The 22,450-nt window shown below is 36.4% G+C and overlaps 1 protein-coding gene across 4 annotated transcripts in view; it reads left to right on the top strand.

The window, feature by feature from the left end:
• Window positions 1–22,450, top strand: part of FMN2 (formin 2) — a 152,983-nt gene that overhangs the window by 44,964 nt on the left and 85,569 nt on the right. For 2 of the 4 annotated variants that reach the window (XM_033056683.2, XM_033056684.2), the window contains 4 exons: window positions 1,191–1,223; window positions 4,402–6,161; window positions 7,186–7,330; window positions 17,733–17,820. In XM_033056683.2, the coding sequence (XP_032912574.1) occupies window positions 1,191–1,223; window positions 4,402–6,161; window positions 7,186–7,330; window positions 17,733–17,820 (2,026 nt within the window). The remainder of the gene's footprint in view (window positions 1–1,190; window positions 1,224–4,401; window positions 6,162–7,185; window positions 7,331–17,732; window positions 17,821–22,450) is intronic. The other 2 variants (XM_033056685.2, XM_033056686.2) reach the window with 1 other exon arrangement.

Below are 22,450 nucleotides of genomic sequence, written 5' to 3' on the forward strand. Positions count from 1 at the left end.
GATCACATTTCTCTGACTGAATTAAATTCTTACTGTGGCTCTACTTTGTGCCATTCGGTGAGCGTGCGCGTTCAAAAATGTTTCACTTCGCGTAGAAAAGAGGCATTTATTAACAGAGCAGTTGGAAAGAGCATCCTTCCAAGTTCCTGTGCACTGCTAGTACCACCAAGTGCTCCCTCCAAGGCATACTTACTAGAAGACCTGAGGGGCCTTATTTTGCCATCTTTATCCTGTTTAACTGTATACTTTTATTTCCTCTGTGTTCTTGCAACTAGGTAGCAACATAGACTCTGATTCATGAATTGTGATGAGTAGAAACTAAACATTCAAGTTTTCGGCAAAAAAAAAAAAAAAAATCAAAGCAAACATAATCCTATAATCTAAATATAAATTCCATCCAGAGAGGAAATTTCGTGACACTGTGGCAACTTGCTGAGAATTATCAAACTGGTGATGCAGCTTTTTGACTTGTAATAGTATAAGGTATTAACTTCTAAAACTAGACTCTAATGTCTTTATTTTTCAAATATGCAAAAATTACCAATAAGGACTGTCATTATATTTATTTTTTTTTAAAAGAAACATTATGGCTATTCATAAAGCATATGAATGAACAAAAGCTGAGATAGAAAGATATAGACAAGTATACAGACATGTACGTGTATGTCTATATATATACATATAGACTAGGGCTAACTTTTACAAATGTGGGGTTTTTTCTGCCTGGAAATTTATTTATAGAAGGGTCTATTGGTTTCAGTCACTCATCTGAGAAACTAGGTTGTCAACTCTGTAGCAGGAGGTAGCTGCAATCTGATCTTTTACATGTTCTATCTATACAGATCAGCTTTATGCTGGACATCTGAAATGCACATGTGGAAAACCTGACAAGATTGGAATGAATTGTATGTAATGTACACGTGCAGATCCAAGTGTACAACCTTCAGCCAGTAAAGCAAATTTTCCAGATCCATTTACAAACAAATCCTATCATTGCAACCCAAAGAGATCAGTCCCAGATCGAGCATTCAACTCATTGCACATGGAACACGTACAGCCTGTTTGAGAAATGCTGGGCACTGTTCTATAACCACACACCTCTGAAATGTTTTTTCCTGCTCACTCTTTCATACTCAAGCCACCAGGATAAAGCAAGGGTTAAGCTTCCACCTTTCTTTCTTTCTTTACAGAAAGAAGACTGTTCCACAGTACCTGAGTCCTGGGTAAGAACTCTAGGCAAGACAGAGTTTCCTCATATCTCTTTTAAACCCCATAGGTTTCTGCTGTGGAATTGTTCCCTGAATTGAAAATGAAACTTCTTTTCAATGTGTGTGGGTTTTTTAATCTCAGTCTTCTGGTCTTTGTCAACAGCTTTTTCCCATCTTTTACATGTATGAATTTAAGTATTCTCTTGCTTATTCTCTAAGGAAATTGTAGAATTTTCATTTCTGATTAGATTTATATAGTTTTGATTTCCTTCTTTGTTGAGGCAAGTGGAAGCATTCAGTGACTTACATTTATTTGATAAGCCCTTTCAAATCTAGAAGGTCGACTTTAAATGAGGACAAAGGCAAGAATCCAATTAAAATGCTCTGAGGGCATCTTAAAAATCTAAATGAAAAAATATCTCTGTCTAAAATAATTACTGAAACGCATAAATACGGGGGCTGTGATTTGTCTTGCTTTTGGTTTCCTGTTTTTTAGACAAAATAAATTTAAGAACACCATATACTCTGGATAATATCTCTTCATTCACATCAAAGTCTTGTTTGTTCATACTAATGTTGTTTCTATGAAAACCTGGATATGTTGGTGATTCTTAGGTATAACATGATAGGAAATCACCAGATTGTTTGCTGTATCTCGAGGATAGCAGAAACACTGCTTCTTAGGGCATGGCTAAAAAGCCCTTTAAATTCATCAGTGCATTTTCATTTCTTGTCTGAATTGCTAATTCATCTCACTGGATTGTTCATTTTTAAAAAAAAACTTAAAAAATAGTTCTTCTCTTGAAAGAAATTTCCTTATCTGTGGGGTAAATTGTCTTGTAGAACAGTGAATTCTGCAGCTAATGTAGAAGAATTACAGTACTCAAGAATTACTTCTTTTTGTTGTTAAAAGTTGAATCTAATCTCCAGAGAAAAAGAGTGTTTGAAACAGTGAACTGTTCTGAGATCAGCCATTTTTAAGGCAAATCTCTTCAGAGCCACTGAATATTGTGCTTAATCCTGTTGGCTGCAGTTTGTTTATGGTAGAAATTATTTTACTGTACCTCTTATAAAGCCTTTGTGGAGTGTTCTTACAATGTAAAATGGGACCTTAGGAGAATTACAGTCTGGGAAAACTGGATTTGATCTCAGCTGAAAACTGATGTGTGGCCTTAATAATCCTAGCAACATATTTCCTTTGATAGTGTTGCCTTTTGAAGAACTGATAGACCTTATTTGGAGGTGACTGGGAGGGGGATAAGAGCCAATGAAACAAAGGGATAAACAATACTGTATTCCTCCTTTATTAAGAAATCTTCAGCAAAACTGTTGCTGCTATGAAGTATTGAGTTATTAAAGGAAACTGGATGGACTGAAGCGTCATGAGTAATTTGTAATGGAAATGTCTTTCTCAGCCTTTTTTCCCCTCTTATTATACTGTTTGTTATTATGTGTGTTAATTCCTTTACTCTTCATTTTCTCATGTTGCTTTCTCTGTTTTACATTTTTTATCAGCCTGTGACAGGGAGACCTAGTTGTAACACATAACCTTTGGTTCAAACTGCTGTTCCAGAAAGTTCAAACAATCTAAGAGATTGTAAGTTTTTTTGATAATGGTACTTCAAAATCAAACAATAATTGGTTTAAATGTTGCTGCTGTTTTACTTTGGGGATTGCTTTGGGACAACTTAGAAATTCTAAGATAAATAAGGAATTTAAATTTTATATCTGAAAACCAATTCTGTGCAGAAGCATTTTTTAAGTATTATTGAACATTATATTTTATTAATAATCCCAGATGGAAGTTCTCTTCCAGAAAAAAAACAACCACTTTTAATAGTTTCATGTGTCAAGAGATGAGAAAAACATTTTCCTGACACAAATCAAGGCAATTGGTATATCGAGTACTGTATGTTTATTTCTATAGTTCTTTACAAAACCTATAATATGAATACTTGAAATATTTCCTATTAACAAGCCTATGGTCTCATCTGAGAAGCATATGATTTGGTAAAAGGGAATGAAAAGGCACTAAACAAGTTTTGCTGAAACTATTTGTGAAACCTGTTGCATGACCAACTTAATTCAAAATTAAAATACTAGAAGTGCTGGCTAATTTTAAATTGAAAGAGAAAACAAAAGTACTAAAAAGTAAATGTATGCAGCTAGAAACTAATTTATTTATTAGCAGATATTTTTTTGTTGTAAGGTCATTTCTATCTCTTGTTCATCAATCCTGAAAAAGCACAAATGGCTGTTTTTGGACAAGATTGCTTCTATTGGCAGGTTTGAGTGAAAGCACATATCTATTCAATTTAGTACAGTTTGCTACAGGTATTTTTAAATAAATGTAGGAATTAATATGCTTTTAAGGTTAATGGCTCCTCTACTCAGTCTACAGAAAGCAGAATCAGATGCTTTAGAGAAAGAGATAAAAAAATGAAACCTATCAAATACAGAATAATCATTCCAGGCAGGAATCTTTCCTATCACAATCTGTCACTTGGCAAAGGAGTTATAAATTTGGGATAGGATGAAAGTCCTGCCTTAGCTTTTTCTTGCTTCTTTTCTTCCTTAACCATGCTGGCTGGAGAAAGGCATGATTACTCTGTTCTGCGATTCATCTGTTTTCTAAAAGATAGCATTTGTACTGTTCTGCATTCCTGATCTGTGTTGTATCATTAAGGTGTGCATCGAAATGCAGCAATCAATATTATGTTAAGTCTGTTATTCATGGTGCATCCCTTTAAAAAAACACTTAAAATTTTTTCAATTAGGAGAATTAAAGTAATACCGAACCCTCCCATCATCATGTCTTCATATCCACATGTAGGCAAATGCTTTTGCTGTACTTGTGTTCAGTGGTTGGTTGTTTTCTCAGTCAGGGTATTTGCAGGGAGGGAGGGGGTCGCTACTGATTTTTGCTTTTGACAAGTATAATCGCAGTCTAAAATATGCTTGTACTAACAAAGGTCGTGTCATACTGAAGTAAGTGATTTTCCTAAACTGTCTTCTTCCACTTAAAATGTAGCTAGCCAAAATGATTCCTCACTTTTTAAACCCTTGACATAGCTTGTTTTTGAACCTCTGGAATACTAGTATTGTTGATCTAATATTCTTGACCTAAATTTATTTTTCTATATGGTGATAAATGTTATCCTCTTTTGAGCTTATTATTTATTTTCTTTGAAAGGATGATTTTGAGGTGAAATCTGAGGAGCGTGCCAGTGTCATCCAACAACTTGAGCAAACTATTGAGGATCTGAGGACAAAAATTGCAGAACTAGAGAAACAGTTTCCTGCTGCAGAGGTACAGACTGCTGGGAGGGAGCAGGAAAAGGAGCATGCACATGCAGACCTTGGGGAACGCAGCAGTGTGACTCCTCAAAGGAATGAAGAGGAGACCACACCCAGGACTGTGTCACAGGCAAGATCTGTACAGACGTCACCAACAGAGGATTATTTAACACGTACAATGCCTTCAGCCAGTGCACTGCCACAACCACCCCCACCACTGCACTTAGAAGGGGGAAAAAGTGAAGGGCCTACTCAGAAATTGCCAGCTCTAGAACTACAGCCCACATTTTGTTCTGAAATCTCCTTAATGCTGTCACCGAAGCTAATCTCAGTGCCACTGGATGCAAGCCAATCAGTGCAGAGTATACCACAGCCACCTCTTCCAGGACCTAAAGCTGATTTGTCCCTTGCATCAGGAGAGACTGAAACGTCAGTTTGCCATCAGCCTATATGTACTGTAGATGTAACTTGTAGTGAACATCTGCCTTCCATGCCCCCAGAGCCCACATGTAGCATTCCCCCATCACTGCCAGGAACTGAACAGGCTGCCCCGCTGTCTGGAGCACATGGCCATTCCTTTGTTACTCCCATGTCTACGGCAGGATTACCACTGCCACCACCCCTACCTGACTCAGGACTCCCTTCTTCTGCTGCCTCAGCAGTGACACACCTGGACCACTCTTTCCCAGGCACCATGATGTCACCTCTTCCTCCTCCTCCACATTTGCCAAGTGGGGAGATTCCGATGCTGCCTCCAGCTCCTCTCCTCCCATGTCCTGGATTCCCTCCACCACCTATACCACCACCTTTGCCTGGAGCAGGAGTCCCATCTCCTCTGCCTGGTTGGGGTATCCCACCTCCCCCTCCACCACCACCACCTTTACCTGGATCTGGGGTCCCTCTTCCACCTCCTCCTCTGCCCGGCCTGGGATTGCCACCGCCAGCACCACTGCTACCTGGAGCAGGATTGCCACCACCTCCACCACCTCTGCCTGGAGGGGGAATTCCACCCCCTCCTCCTCCACCACCACCTCTACCGGGTGCAGCTGTACCCCCTCCACCTCCTCCACCACCTCTGCCTGGTGTAGCTGTACCCCCTCCTCCTCCTCCACCACCTCTGCCTGGTGTAGCTGTACCCCCTCCTCCTCCTCCTCCACCACCTCTACCTGGTGTAGCTGTGCCCCCTCCACCTCCTCCACCACCTCTGCCTGGTGTAGCTGTTCCCCCTCCACCACCTCTGCCTGGTGTAGCTGTTCCCCCTCCACCACCTCTGCCTGGTGTAGCTGTTCCCCCTCCACCACCTCTGCCTGGTGTAGCTGTTCCCCCTCCACCACCTCTGCCTGGTGCAGCTGTGCCCCCTCCACCTCCTCTGCCTGGTGCTGGTGTCCCTCCACCACCCCCTCCTTTGCCTGGGTTGGGGATGCCTCCTCCAGCCCCACCACCATTGCCTGGAAGTGCACCACCCCTTCCAGCATCAGTCCAGGGTGGCAGTTACCCAGCAGCCCCACAGGGCTGTGGTTTTCTTCCTCCTCCATTACCATCTGGTTTCTTTGCAATGGGGATGAATCAGGAGAAGGGGAGCAGGAAACATGTGATAGAGCCTTCTCGGCCAATGAAGCCTCTTTACTGGACAAGAATTCAGCTCCACAGTAAAAGGTAAGTCATGGAGTTGCGTAGAGTGGTGGTTTTGCTTTATGACTGTCTTGATAGTATGTTTGTCATTAGCAAGTCTTTCCTGCTAGATAGATCTTTGAGAGGACATCGGTGCAAACAGGATTTTATGTGTAGTTGGATGTGTAGATAGGGTGCATGTTTTCTTTCAAGTGCACAAATGTAATTTGCACATGGAAGTTCTTTGATGGAAACATTTTCAGTGTCCTTTGGGGCTACGTATCGCATGTGGATCAGAGATCTAGGGGTGATGGTGTGCCACCAAGTGTTCTGTGAAATGTTTTTCGAAACGTCGTATTTGTGATTCCCCTCTAATTTTAAAATAGCATTGGTCTGTTTCTGGAGCAGCTTGTAAGTTTTGGTAGTGTCTTCCTTCTAGATGAATGTGTGCTGAGCATATCCTATCCTTCTCTTTCCTTTCTTCAGTGACCTAGAAGTACACTCAACAGACTCAGATTCTAACTGCAATTTATTTGCATAAAACAATTCTGATAGCTGTTACTTTGATATGACTTGTTTTCAGCTGTTGATGTTTTTTGGGGGCTTTTGTTTGTAAAAGATCATTACCGATAATGAAAAAAAGTTTCCTTATAAATATTTTCCTTATATCTCTGAGTAGTAATTTTAAAACTCATCTGCTGTTATTTAATGAAGAATTTATTCCTTCTTTTCAAGTTCGTGCCACTGTCACCCAGGTGGTCTGTAAATAACTGTCTATTTCTACTTTTCTTCCTGTCCACATCTGTATGTTTTATAGCCTATATACAGCTTATTTTTATTCCTATGCATGTAGAGTAGATGAACATAAATAAACCTGACTATATCACACGTGAAAAAAGAAGAAAACCCAGCAGTATGAGAAAGAATCAAAAGTGGTTCTTATCAAAATGCTGCTAGTAGAATTTAGGCAACAACTTTTAAATTGCTACTATTTTATTTTTTTAATTCCTCCATTTATTACCTTATTTAGTTTGACGTTGCCCTACATAGGTCTTTTGCTTAACTTTAGAGATTCTAGTGCTTCACTTGTGTGGGAAAAAATTGAAGAGCCTTCCATAGATTATCATGAGTTTGAAGAACTGTTTTCTAAAACAGCTGTTAAAGAGAGGAAGAAACCCATTTCGGACACCATTACAAAAACAAAGACTAAACAAGTGAGTACTCATTTAATTTCAGATCTTTTCTAGGCTGTTTATTACATAAAGACAGATTTTTGCATGCAACTGAGATGAATTATGTCTGGTGTGGAGTTGTTACCATATATAAATACCCGCTATAGAAAAATTAGAAAAGGACAGAATGTAGGATGAATTTCAAAGCTGTCCAGGTTAAATGGTGAAGATTTCTTTTTTTTCATAAATTGCTTTTCAAGTATGTATTTTCTTAAAAATGTCTTTGCTTTATCCACTTTAACAAAAATAATACTATAATAATTAGGTGCATATATGATGCTTTGAAATTGACTGCAGATGTGCAAGGAGTAGTATATATATTATTCTGATTAATTTTATACACTAAATAATGAGTTGCATGTGAAGTACCATGACTTCAGAGGAAAATTATGCTTCAGAATATAATTCCTAGTGTTATACCAATAAGAATGGTTTTAAGGTTGTGTTGTGTTTATGTATATAAAGAATATAAAGTTTATACAGACAATAGATGACAAGCACCGCTGGGAAAAATCCAACGTTAATCAAACCAGTTTCTTGAGACAGAATGGTGTTCAATATAATAAAAATGAGAAGAATACTTTAAAACATAGAAGTTTAAACCTGAATAAAAGAATTGAATTAGAATGTTTTCATGACTATTTGACTGTAATTGTCTTGGTATCTGTGTAAAAATCAAATTGTGATACGCTAAGTAATTTTCAATTAAACTTTCAGGTCAGAGAGGGAGATGGTCTTATGTGAGCTCCTAAAAAGCAGTTAAAGTTCTTGTATCTTGGTTTCATGTTCCTGTACTCAATTCAAAGCTAGACAGTTATTTCCATCATCGTTTGACATGCAGGTTATTGCTGTACAAGACTTTATTCGGCATGGGATACACAGTGGAACTCCTTAAAATCTCAATTCATTAGACCTTATATCAGAATAGGACCTATCAGTCCCCCACCTCTTGGTTCTGGAGATCTTGTCCCCACACACACACCCCAGGTGCTTTACAGCGATGACAACTTGCAGTAGGCAGCAGAGCTGCTAATGAAGTTAGGATGATTATCCCAAGGTGTTGGATAAAACCTTTCTCTGGATGGATGGGAAGGATAGTGCAAACACACCTACCACTGTGCTGCACTAGGCTGTACTAACTGGGATAGGAGGAAATGTAAGGTTCTGTTGCTATCTTGCTGTCCTGCAGTAAATCTCCAAAGTACAGGACATTTCCTCCTCTTTCTTCCATCTAGAAAAAACATTTTTAATGGTTATTTTTAACTTAATTACTATCATAGTTGTAAAAAAAAGAACTAAAAAGTAATGCTCTGTGTCCCTGCACATTTCATAGGATTTGGTGATGAAAATCTCTCAGAGTAGAAAGCATGACTGCTTACTTCTGTAACATGAGGAGAGCTTAAAGACAGACAGTGATTATGAATAAATGTTAGATGTGGATTTTAATACTAAATATTTATTTTTCTTGCAATGCCATAAATTTAGATATGTTGTCAGTAAATCTTTAAAAATGTAGCAAAAGCTAAATTAAAATGACTGACTGTGCTTAGTTTCTTTGAAAGGAGCAATTTTTTTTCTGACAGAAATTGAAGGCAATCGAAGTAGCTGCTGCCACCTAGGACAAACATTCCTGTGGGCTACCTTAATTCATAGAAAAGAATTCTGTTTCTCTTCCTCTGATAATCAAACAAATGTACTGCTCTCAAAAATACAAAGAAATTGCCCAATAGAGAAGTCTGACTTGCTGAATTGTAGTATCTGGGGAGAAAAGATTGACTAAACAGATAAACAGGCTTTCATTAGTTCTATGGTTAGAGCCATCATTTATTGCAGATGTCAAAGTTAAACACTCATGTGTGAGAATCAAGTTAGGGCTTTTCAGAGTACTACCATAAAACAATTGAAATAGAAAACTTCACAAATGTATTCCACATACACCCTCTCAGCAATTTGGAATGCAGGACTTCATTTTTAGAATTCTCTTAATTTATACTGCAGTAAACACTTGGATAATGAAGTCTATCCATGTTTAGGAGAAGAGGCAGTTATTTGGGGAAAACGCAGCTGTAATTCCACAAGTGCGTTTTTTACAGGGAGCACCAAGTGCTCTTTAAGTGGTTACTGACTTACATGGCTTCTATGATAGTTCTGGGTGCTGTAAAGATCTTACAAATGGTGTTTCTGTAGTGATTTTTACAGGGACATGTTATGCAAAGCAGATGTGTTTTTTCACCTGTTGAACTGTGAAGAAGCGCTGCACAGAACAGAACCAGGACCCTCACTGCTGCTTTCTGGAAAAGCTCTTGTCTGGCAATTGGTTTGCTCCTTGCATTGATGTGCAGGGTCTGCTGAGTGAATGCCTTGCTTAGATGGATTGGATATAAAGTACTGGCTACACTAGAAATAGTAGTCATGCAAAAATGTGCAGATAACTTTCAAATGTATAAAGTATTTGGTAGTATTTGGTATAAACATATTATTTTAATAAAACTTCTTTTTATTGCAAGCTGAAATAAAAATGTATTTTTGCACATGGCAGGAGGGAGAATTCTAGCTAATCTGTAGAAAGGTCTGATAGTTTTGGGATGTTTTAGTGAGTGAAAGATTAATGATTTTTAGGTACACTGTTATTGTGCGCATAGGACTGAGCCAGAGAGTGTATGCATATGTTTGTTGTGTATGTAGATTGATATGCATGATATAATTATTTTTGAATAGTGAGCACTTTTTAAGTGGTAAAATATTTCTTATTGCTCTGGGTTGATTGGTTTTGGGGTTTTTTTGTTAATGAATGAGTTAATTTCACCCTAGCCAACATTGGTTGCAATTGATTCTCAATATTATCATCTGCAAGTAATACAATATAAATCTATAACACTTTTTAAAAAATCGATATTGCACCTAGCATTGAAGGAAGGGTGCATTAAAATCCATTCCAGAACTTTAAAGAGAGAGAATGAAGTGTTATTATTTATTTTTGAATGCAGCTGATTTTATTCTTACCACCTCTTACTTGGTGCTATGGCAAAAACTGTGATTTATTTTGTTCTATTAGTGCATATATATCAAATTCTCAGCTGCTGTAAATGTGTGCAGGCTCACTCAACAAGAATGCCTACTAAATCTTCAAAGAAAGACCTTTATAGGCTGTATTGTAGGTGGGGCTGCCATTGCTACCTATTAAAGTGGTCTGACTTTCATTAGAAAAGTCCCTGTTAAAACATTGCCAACATTTAGCTCTTTAGGCAGCGAGTTTTTTTGGGTTCGGTTTTTTACCCCAGTTTGTGTCTCATTCATTTTGCCAGTGTTAAGAGGGGAAACAAGGTCTGGTTTTGCTCATGTCTGCATAGTTTCATAGACTTGAATTATGGAGAAATTTTATTATATGTATATTTTTTAGTTGTATAAAGGGTGTCTTGAATTTTGATACTCTACAGGTTATAGGTCTGTTCCTGTTGCTTAGGAGGGACTTCAGGTATAATCCTGTAGATTTTTTTTATGACCTTTTTATTGGTTGTCTGGAAAGCAGGAGCCAAGAGAAGGGAGGCAAAGGAAGACTAAGAAAGTAACTGGGGAAGGAGTGAACAACTGAGGAGATCTGACAGCTGAAAATATATAGCATATTAGCTGTGATTCTGTGTCACCTCTTATTCTGTTAAAGTAATTTCACTCAGAAACTTTGTGGGACTGGGGTGTTTTTGGATGATCCTTTTAACCAAACTGTCAATCTCATCAAATCTGTGGTGTCTGACCCAAGCACAGGGTAAAACTCACTCTTGTGTCTTGTTCAGCTGTGCTATATAGTTACAATACTAGTTTTGATTATGTGGCTGAGTAGTCTTTTTTCACAGAACCCTTTCAATAGCTCATGTCATCTGTGTGGAATGAGCACAGTCCATAATGATTACTTATTAAATTAAGTTGTTATCTGTGACAAAAATTGCTTTATAGCAGTTGTTGCAGCACTTAAAACACAAGTAATTAGTAAAGCAATGATTAAGGCCGCATACTTAAGAATTATGGTAAATGCAATATTTAGAATATACTTGCATGGCAAATATTGACTAGTGTACTTTGAATGAGGCCAGTGGAAAAATGGTACATAACCAGAAAACCTTGATATCAGTCAGCATAATAAGGCTATAGAATGGACTGAGCTGACTTGCATAGGTTACTTTCCTGACTTTTGAACAGCCGTTTTAGAAATTTTACTGGTAATCCTCTAACTGTACTTTTGGAAAATATTATTTAAGTAACTGCAATGAACTTTTCAATCACAGACCCTGTGCCTATAATCTATCATGTAAATGAAAAAAATGTTAAAGATTTTCTCATGTGGAAAGTCCACTATGAATCTATTGACATTAAGATTTAAACAGTTTCCACCCCAGAATATAAATAGCAGGTTGCTAAAATTTAATTTGGTTTCAAAAGCCTTAGGTGCACAAAAGATGTATCAATGAAACAGTTTAGATTATGATTTCAGGATATTTGAATTTTAAGTTGTACATAAAGAAGCTGTGTGAAGAGAATACTTCTGGAAATAAAATGCCACTTCAGTCCTTAGAGTTAGAATGTGGTTCTTGTTTTTTAGTGAAGGACATTTTACTATTGCTCAGCCTCCTGTTGAGGAACACAATGCTTATCTAACTTAACTACTTTCTAACTGAATTTAAGCAATCTAAGTATTTTTTTTCACTTAATGTCAAAAACGATGAATACGAACTGGGGCAGCATTCTCTTAGTAAAATATTACTCCTACAGTAAAAGTTTTAAGATGTTTATTTCAAACAGTGCTATTTTAGTGTTAAAACAGCACAAAAAGGCATGAATTGTTTCTCATCCATATTGGTAAAAGCTTTATTTATGAAATAGCACAACAGGGTAATAGAGAAAATGCATGAAAAGTAAATATTATGTTTCATTGCTACCCTCAAGCATAGAGTTTCAGACATGGCTGCTTGATTTCACTAATTTGCATAACATGTCAACAACTTGCATCTAAAATTATATGAGAAAGAGAAAGTTCTAGATGATGAAATTCTTCAGTGGGTAAAGATATTAACTAGCTTGTTTCCAGGGGAGATTTTCAGTTTGGTTAGGATAGGAGACAGAGAGATGCTGAAAATTATGTTTCGTTATTGATGTTCTGTGAGTTCATTTAAATCATTATGTGCCATCAGCATGGATATATTGTTAGACAACTGGGACTGGGTGTTAATTTTGGGGGGTTAGGGATGTCTTTGTAGATACTAAGGAAAAGTTTTTGATCTCCTATTACACCAAAGTGACAACACTACTTGAAGTAGTCCCTCTTCCTCCTCTCAACATTTGCCATTACTAGCCAGAAGTTACTTCTGAATTTACCTTTAAATAAAGGAAAACAAAAGGTTAACTAAAACCCACAACACACATAAAAACCCCTGCCTGTAGGAGTGTACTGTTCTGTTATGCCTATAAGAAGGATATACATGGGAAAGATATGATGGGTCCTCTTCTGTGATTGCCCATTTTACACTTGGAATACACTTGAATGTGCAGAAAAGACTTGTCACAATGCCTGATGAAAAGGTGACTGCATTACTGTCCTGATCCTGTGTCTTAACATTGCATTTTGAACTTTGTTATTTCTGCCTCTCCTGTCATATGTATGAATGATAAGTCTTTGTAAAGTGGGGTTTCCTGCATGTGACTTTGTGTAATGTATAGTAGTTTTTTTAACCAGTGAGAACTTTGGGATAGTTTTTCTAAACTCTCAAGATCAGAAACAGAAAGCAGGAATCATTGAAAAATTCCATGCGTTAACTAAATGTTATTCTGGGGGAAAGGAATCTTCATATTTTGTTGGTTTGGGGTTCTCATCAAACATATGTCTTGCATTACCTTTCACTAAATATCTCTTTGACTGCTTTTGCTTGTGTTAAACAATCAGGAACAAATTTGGCATGTAGTTTGTTTACTGCTCAACAATGAGGACTACTCAACAATTAGAAAGTTGGTCCTAGACTTCAGGCTGCAGATAATATCACTAGCTTCCTTTCAATTTATTTTTTTAAAATTTGTTTATAGCAGACTTCCAGAATCCAGACTAAAAAGCAGCTGTGTGTTGTGTCTGAGGCTTTAGATCTTGTAGAGATTGGATTTATCGAACTTTTGTTGTTCTGCCTTTAAATGGCGTCACTTGTCTGTAGCCTGTAGGCCCAGACTATGCAGCTGATTTATTTCATTGTTTTACTTTTAAATGTGGGAATTGCTGTAGGCATTTATGCTAATATTCACATTTTCTGAATTAGTGTTGTATTGTTACATTCATTCTATTGGAGGAAACTCTAGTATTTATGCAATTGACTGAAAGGGGAATGTACTGCATAATAGAGAATAGTATAGAAGTTGACATAAACCCTACATTTTAAATAAAACCAGAGAAAGTTGGTAGCTGCCATGTGAAACTGCTTCCCCTGTTGCTGTTCTGCACCCATTCACCTGACAGTCATGCTACTTGTCACCCTTTTGAGATCATCATGGTTCAGAATTTTGGCAGCAAAGATTAAGTTATTCTTCATGTGGACAATGTTTTTTTTTGTTTTGTTTTGCTTCTAATCACTGTCAAGATGTGGCACTCAGCAATTAATTATTCTCCTGTCTATCAGCTCACTTTCAGAAAAAGCAGTTTCTTTTTCCTGCTAGCTTTTAAGCCACGACTTGAAAGGATCTGCTAGGTCACTAAGTCTGGTCTTGCTCCCTGGACAGAAATAATGTTCTAGCCTGTGTGACAACATAGTTAATTTATTTGTTTCTTTTTTCTCTAGTGTTGATCCTCTTGTTGTATTTGTAAGACTGATCTTAGTAGCTCTCTGAGCTTTTGAATTCTAAAGGAAGATAGAAACTGGGATTTTACAATTTGAAGCAAATATAATAGTACATGGGTGACGAATTAGAAGTGGGATATTCCCAAGACTCCAACTCATCCCTGTTCTTTGGCCCTCCAAGAGGGAACAGTGTAGTTCAGCTTCCTTTAGAAAGGTCAAGTTTGTTCTAGGTAGGTTTACACCTGAATGCAGTTGTAATTATTTTGTTTTGTTTTGTTTTTTGGTTTTTTTGTGGAAGACCACAAAGCTATTTTACTCTCGATTTTCTCTTTTGTTTTGTTTTACTCTGGATAACATAGTATCCTACATCAGTTCCATTTTTACTCCATTTTTGCAGAATCTGAGGGACAGGAAACGTACAAGCTTACTTCAGATGATCTCTCGCCGCTTTGTGTGACTATTGTTGTTTTCTGATAGCACTTTTGCAATAAATTTGTATTTGATTTTTAATTCAATTTATTTGCCAACTTTGGGATAGTTTTCCAGTTCAAAATAAAGGCAACAAAGGACTCCCGCTATATGCTGACACCAGGAAGTTAGTTATGCTATTAAAACAAGGTGTTTCAGACTTGAGCAATAACGATAGGAGCCGAAATCAACAGGAGCTGAAATCAATCAAATTCAGTCTTTTTCAATGTTGTTTGAATACACAACTTTAGGGTGAAGTTTTTGAACTTTTTTATGTAACATATGGTATTGTTTCTTTTGTTGCTCTGCGTTTCCTGCAAGTATGGTTTGGTAGCAACATCAGTTGAAGAAATAATGTTCTTTTTGAAATTTTGTACACAACTTTTCTTTTTATACTATGGAAGATACTTGTTTGGTTGCTATTACAGATTGCCACTTAATTGTTAGAGATTTGATCTACACCTTGCTACACATGATCTACTTTATTTTGTAATCCTTTTGTAGCTGCAAATAAATAAATCTATAACAGCTTCTCTTTACAAGAAGAAAATCTTGTATTGACCCAGATTTATCTCAGTTCCAGACTTAATGGAATTTTTTGTTCCATTAAAAAAATTATTTAGTGTGATTATAGCCTATTAGAAGACTAGTGCAGGTTATCCTAATAGATAATGAATTACATTAGTTTTACATTTGAATTCAGAAAAATCTGACTATCCTATCCTATTTCAGTCCATTTGACTTCAGTTTTAAATTCCTAATAGTATATCAAGTGGATTAAAAAATTACATAGTAATTTCTTGCTGATTTTTGACAGGTGATGTCAGTAGCCATGCCTTGAATTTAGGTCTTTGACCTTGTGAACAGCAGTTATATTTGTTAAAATTTTTGGTTAATGAGTAGTATTTTTGCTGTTGAGGCATCCCACCCCAAAAGAGAAGGTAACACACAGGTGTGCAGATGCTCATGGTCAAAATGGAATAACAAAAGCCACAAGGTCTGTAAAAGCTTACAAAATCTTATTAGCAAATTATACATATCATAGAAATTGATATATTATTCCCTTATTTTCCTGTAGAAGAGCACGGTGGTGGGTTTTTAATAAAGAGGTAGAGTGAGTGAGAGAAATTGGAGAGAGGGTGGGAGAAAGATCACCAGCCCTTGCTCCAGTGTCAATCCAGCTAATGGGATTTCCAGAGTCCTGGAGCATGTATACCTGGGCTTCATGGGGCTACCTATTTATAGATGAGTTTTCCCCACCCTGGAGATAAGTTTATTGCTTTCTATGCAAATCAGTTACCACTCACAGTTCATTCCTCTAGATCTTTCTGGAAATGTGCTGAAGGACTTCGGGCGGTCTCTGATGTCTTGATCCCCCTCTACTGGGTTGGCTTTTGGTGAAAAATCCCTTTTCTCAACCTCATTACTGCATGTGCACTGTACCATGATGCGCTTAGCTCCAGGAGTCAGAACGAGGATTTCTGCCCCAGAAAACTGCTGCCCTATCCCAGTAAGGCCCCCTTCTCCAGCCACATTCTGTTACTTCTCACAGCATGTTATTACCAAGGATCTTCGGTTGGCCGCACAGCTATCTGACTGTTCATGTTTGAGACATTAGTCTCTTATCTTCAGGGCTTTTATAGCTGTATTTTCACTCCACTACAGCTAGTTTGGCATCTGTAAGAAAAAGGGGATGAAATATCTTTGTAATCAATGGTTATGAAGATTTAAGAAGGGGAAAAAAAAATTAAGCAGTTGGCCTGCCAGCCACATCCTCAGAAAACCTACACTGTAAGTACAGTGAGTTTCTCAAGTTTCCTTTCCTAAATAGTTCCACTGGCAGAGTTCAGGGTCAGACTTTTCCTTCTCTTTCTACTGTTCAAACATCAGTGTACAGACCTGTATATGAAAATGTAAGTGACTCAAAGTTGGCAAAGAATCAGTGAATCACAGGGCATCTTCTGGGTACTTTTTTTGAGTTTTTAAGATGTGGATTGGATCATGAAATTCTTTACTCTGGTTAACTCAATTCTGCTTTTTCTAATCTCTTTTCTATTATTTAATTTTTAAGTAATTTTTCCTGTGTGTTTGTAGATAATACAACCTCTTGGTGCTAAAATGGTAGCAGTGTAACTTGAAAAAGTATGTATATGCTTCCTGCCATGAACTAAGTTTTAATTGTCTGCCTTTTTTCCTCCAAGTGACTCACAAAGGTTTTCATCAGTGCATTTAGTACAGTGTAAAAGCAACCTATGTAGAGTAAATATTAACCTCTTTCTTCTATGCAAGGGTTGAATCCCAGCATTGAAAATTATTTCATCTAGAATCATGTCGTTCTACAGATAAGAGTCCTTTTCTGGCATTACTTGTTTCTCCTAACAATGATATAAACTTTACATCAAGTTGAATTCAAACAATTTAGAGCCCTATGTAAGATAGTCTGTGAATTGCATGCTGCTTTTATGCCTGCAAAACCAACATGTATGAAAGTATATTTTAATCACTGATTTTAACTGCCTAAAGGAAGACATTTTGATGGCTTGATTTTGTTTTTTTTTTTTCTATTTTGAAAACAAAAATGCTTTTTGACCTTTTATAATCCTTAAAGTGATCAAAGAAAACCCCAATGTGTACGTGATTATTTTGATTTTAAAATAAAATTCATATTGGCGCCTACTACGTCAAACATTCAAATAAAATGCAAATTCTCACAGTCTTAACTTACATCAAAGATGGAAGTCATTGTGTGGTTTTGGAAATCAAAGCAATTCCAAGATAGACACAGTTGGATTTTTTTTTTTTATTTGACAACGTGTTTCATACACTTAGTAACATCAGCGTGAAGTAAAGTGTACATTCTAATGAAGGAAGAAGACTAGGGGAACCTTTATAGTGACTTTTAGCACTAATTTCAACTAGGTGACAAAGTTACATACATTTGTAATGGATTTATAGAGCAGAAGCTTACTTTGGGAATAATAAATTTACTCATTTATGGATGTATATATAGACGACAACAAACTATTTCTTGAATATGTCATTAGTAATGCAAAATATCTTGTACGTTATCCTGCATAATATAACAATACTTGTGTTTCTTTTGGCAGGTTGTCAAATTGTTAAGTAACAAAAGATCTCAAGCTGTTGGAATATTAATGTCTAGCCTTCATTTAGACATGAAGGACATTCAGCATGGTAAGTGAAATAACTATTGATTATTCTCAGATCACATAATTATTTATCTGGAAATGCTAAATATTTATATCTTTTGATACATAAAATAAATTCATATGGGGCCTTTTTGCACTGTATTTTTTGAAAATAGCTTGTTCTGGCATTTATATTCCCCTTTTAGCATCAGCTGTGTAAGTGGTATATAATACAGACACTTGGATTTTTTGGTCTTTTTGAGAACAGAAAGAATGATGTGTTGTTTATTTTAATTCTGATAACCTTGAGATATATCCAGGAAAGTGAATTATAGTGTTTAATTTATTTGTTTTACAAAATAGTTCCTATATTTGGGTTAGCACAAGCTGTGGTGTTCTTTCATCCTCAACAGCATTTTTTACAAAGTGAGATCTTTTAGGAGAGTGTAATGTTTTTCACATTTATGCTAAGAGACAGTAGTGCAAAAAGGTAAAAAGTGGAATTGCATTTATATTCAGAGCATCCCTTGTGTTTCCCAAAGGCTTTGGATAGATTTGAAGCAGATTGAATTATCCTGTGAAGTGCCAGCCTATCTATTAAATAAATGTGGTTTCAAGTATAACACAGACTTCATAAATCACAAAAACATCTTGTGAACTTTCTAGGCTACATATTTACAGCCACGCATTCAGTTTACTGTGATTTACTTATTTTGCGAAATTATTCATAAATAGAACAAATTTGAGAGCACTCTGTCAGCCAGTGAGTAACTCGTAATCACAGTTTTAAGGTTTTATTAAACTGTTTTGATGGTTACTAGACTTCCTCAAGCTGAAGCGCTTAAGATGGTAGTCATAGAGCAAGGCGCCAGTACTGGCGCCAAGGAGTACTTGGTATTTCCAAAGCTGGCAGATGTAGTTCAGTTAAGTCATAGAGCAAAATCTGAAAACAATGATATGGTCCTTTCCTTCAGTCAAATATTCAACTTGGTTTCAGTTAATAATGAGAACCTTATGAAAAAAGGAGTCCGCCTAACATCTGTGTCTGTGGTAAAGCCAACACAAGTTCATTGAAAATTTGCTTGCTTAACATGCAACACTAACAATAACATGGCATGAATGTCAGTAGTTGAAGGGGTCAAACAATATTATTCTTAACCTTTATCCTATTACAATATTAAGCACACATGATCATCTAAGAGCTATGTGCAGATTTTGTATATTCCTCTTTCAATAGTTATTTTCTAAAATAAAAAGTCTTTACAAAAGGGAATTTCATAGTTCTTTTATTCCCTTGCTGTGCAGAAGTGATTGAACAAACACCAGAAAACTTTTTTCTGGTGGGAGAATTTGTCAAAATTGTTGGGTTTTCTTTTTTTCTTTTTTTTTTTTTTTTTTTTTTTTTTTTTAGAACATAAAATAGGCATGGAGGAAATGTGAGGAGGAGAAGGAAATAAATTTGCATGGTGGGATCAAGGAAAATAGAGATATTACCCAGAAGTATTTCTGGCATCATTTACTCCATACAGAGATCACAGAGTGATCTAACCATAGAGCCCACGCAGAAATTACAGGATTACAACCTGGAGTATTTAACTTCACCTTTATGTACACAGGTTGTTAATTCCTTATTAAAAATAAAGGGTTTACATATTTTGGAGACTTAGAACATTTAGGGTTTTCTGTTGCAATTTGAATGTATAACAAGCATGTACTAACAAATTCAAATAATGATCAAACAAAGTTGATGCAAGTTGATGTATTTGCATCTTTATACATTAGTATTTAAGTTGTATGACAATGAATACAGTAAAGAGTGTGATTAGTGCTCTTTGTCTCCTGGCCCAGGGTTTTAGTAGTGGTTTTGAGATTTTTTTCATGTTTGATGTACACTGGCATGTAAACTTACACATATCTCAGTACAATACAAGCAGTTTTGCATAAATAAGGACTGTAGTCAAATGTAACCTTCCCCCACCCGCTTCTGACAATTTGCAGTACTAGGCAACTTAGAGCTTTCTTGTAAATATTCCCGATATCAAACATACTTTTAGGATGCAGTGTTCATGGAAATTACAGAAATGTAATTTTTTTTTTTGGTTTTTTACTGGTCTCAGAAGGGCACCCAGGAGAGAGAAACTTTCAGTGCTGAGTGATATTCTACTTCTTGTTTTGCATTCTGCTTACTGTTTTGTATTTTTCTGGTGCTTTTGAAAAATGTTGAAGTTCTACATGAACAGAAGGGAAACAATTATGCTGGGTACTAATCCACCTAATAAATTTAGGATTTCAAGTCTTAAACCATATTGTGTTTAGATGAAGACCTTAAAATAGCTTGAGATCTTGTCAAATGTAGTATTTAATGTCTTGTAAAATTTTGTTCTTTGGTTAGTGTTTTTGGTGTAGTCTGATTTGCTTTTTAAGATACAAAATAATGATGAAATATTGTCTGCATATCTGATCATATGTGGCATTCAATAGAAGATCTCAGTATATTGCAATGCATCTTAAATAGATTTCTTTTATTATATGCTGTTAACTGTCTGCTTGTAGATTTGGATTTGTCTGCTTCCCGTTTTGGAAATAGGTTTAGTAAGACAAATGCCCAGAGCCTGTCTACTTTTAAAATATTTTTACAGTGTGGAAGGACTAGTTATAATAATCAGGGCACATTTGTTCTGAACTCTAGTGTGTCTTTCTAGTAGTGCTTCAAAGTTTGCTAGGTTAATTTTTGTTGTTTTGGGGATTCTTTTAGTAGATTCTAATTGCTAACAGAACTCCCATCTACTTTATGCAGACAAAACTAGAACTGTAAGAAATATTGGTTCTTTAGTTGCAGTGCCCTTTCTCTGTTATTAGCACTAAAATGAGTTTTTGTGGTTTCTCTGATTTCACACAAGGTCTTACTGATGCCTGGGGTTTTTTTGCAATCATCTATCAACTATGCAAAATGATTTATCCAGGCATTTTGCTTGCTTTTGTGTTTTCACTCTCCGCAAATATTCTTTGTCCAGTGTTATGTTCCCACTGGAAACATTGCTGTATTTTGGCTGCGTGATAAGGCCAGAACTTGAGAAATGCCAAACAAGCACTTCTTACCTCTTTTTCCTTTATAGTTCAGATTTTCTTCCTAGGGAAAGATTTGAGGTTTAACATTCATATTTCCGGGGGTTCTTAGCATTTCAGAGATGTTAATTGTGCTCAGATTAGGGATACATCAAGATTCCGATGTAACTGCACAGAGTAACCTATGATGAACACACTTTACATTAAAATATAATTACATGTTAGGCCTGCATCTACATTTAGGGACCATGTCTTGTAAATAAGCTTTGTTCAAGCTGTCTGACAGTACTTGAAATATAACAACTGATTGAAACTGCAGCCATGGTGCAGACAAGTTTATCAGTGCCTTCCCCAATCCCCTTATTTGTAAAGAAAGAGTGCATCTTCCTCTGTGTTTACAACTGGTAATAAGTGCTGTAAGAATAGTAAAAAGTTCTTCTGTGTGAGTATAAAAATAGAAGGAAAAAATTAAACTGGAGATGTCAACCAGGAAAAAAGCCAGATTTGGTATTTTGTGCAGCTAAATATTAAATTTATTACATAGTGAGATTTTAATCTAGTATTTGTATCATATATGGAAATTATTCCTTGGGGTATGAAAACTGTCTTAGTTGCAAGCATGCTTTGTAAATGTTGAAAGTAAAAGTTGCTCAAACATGGCATATGCAGTTCTTTGTCTTCTGAAGTTGTCTGCTATCTTTTCCAATTCATTAAGTTTCTCTCAGCAAGGTTTGTCACTCCAGGGACTGTGTTGCTACAACATTCTCAACTATTTTTTTTGTAAAATTTTGCATAGCACCTTGTGGTTGCCCTGGCTCTGCTGGAATTAGTTTGGAGATTTCTGAATTTTGGATGACTTTCATTTTCCTCATTTAATAAGTCATTTTTCCCCCACTCTGAGACACAGAATTTGATGGAACTACCTATCCCACTCTGATATCTGCAGGGGGAAAAAAGGGAAGGCCAAGACACTGTCTATTACAGACCTCAAAAAAGAATGAAATAGGAAAAAACAATTACAGAAAGGGCAGGAAGATTCACCTAGAAGCTGGTAAAAACCAACCTTGTAATCTGGACTTGAGCTTATTTTGCTGGAAGTTTTATCTGCAGCAGAGTTTGTTCTGCTAACAGCAGTACAACTTCGAACAACAAACATATCTTCTGCCCTGAATTCAAGACAGATGTGCAGGAAGTGAACATATTTTACATGTTAGCAAGAAAAAGAAATGTTTATTCTTAGTATTTGACTATCAGTGACAAAAGAACAAGAGAAAATCTTGGGTTTGTTTTCTTACTTGACCACTCATGCTGACATGTAGAAATGATGAGCAAGGAGAGGCTTTGTCAAAGGTTTAATTAAATGATTTCACCAGAGAGGGATGATAAAATGTCTCTTGCACTGCATTATTTCAATGTTCTGAGCAGGAATTATTCATGTATTGAACAACCACGTAGTCTGGGTCCAAGAGATGCTCTAAAAGGATAGCAATCAGGAAAAAAATGACTGAACATCTGGAAAATAAGACTCAGGATTAGTTTATTTTATAGAGAGTCCAGAGGTGATCTGAGCATTATTTATCCTAACAACATGTGTGCACAAGCACAATAAT

The sequence above is a fragment of the Catharus ustulatus genome, chromosome 3 (genome assembly GCF_009819885.2).
Source record: "Catharus ustulatus isolate bCatUst1 chromosome 3, bCatUst1.pri.v2, whole genome shotgun sequence".
In the NCBI taxonomy this organism is placed as follows: domain Eukaryota; kingdom Metazoa; phylum Chordata; class Aves; order Passeriformes; family Turdidae; genus Catharus; species Catharus ustulatus.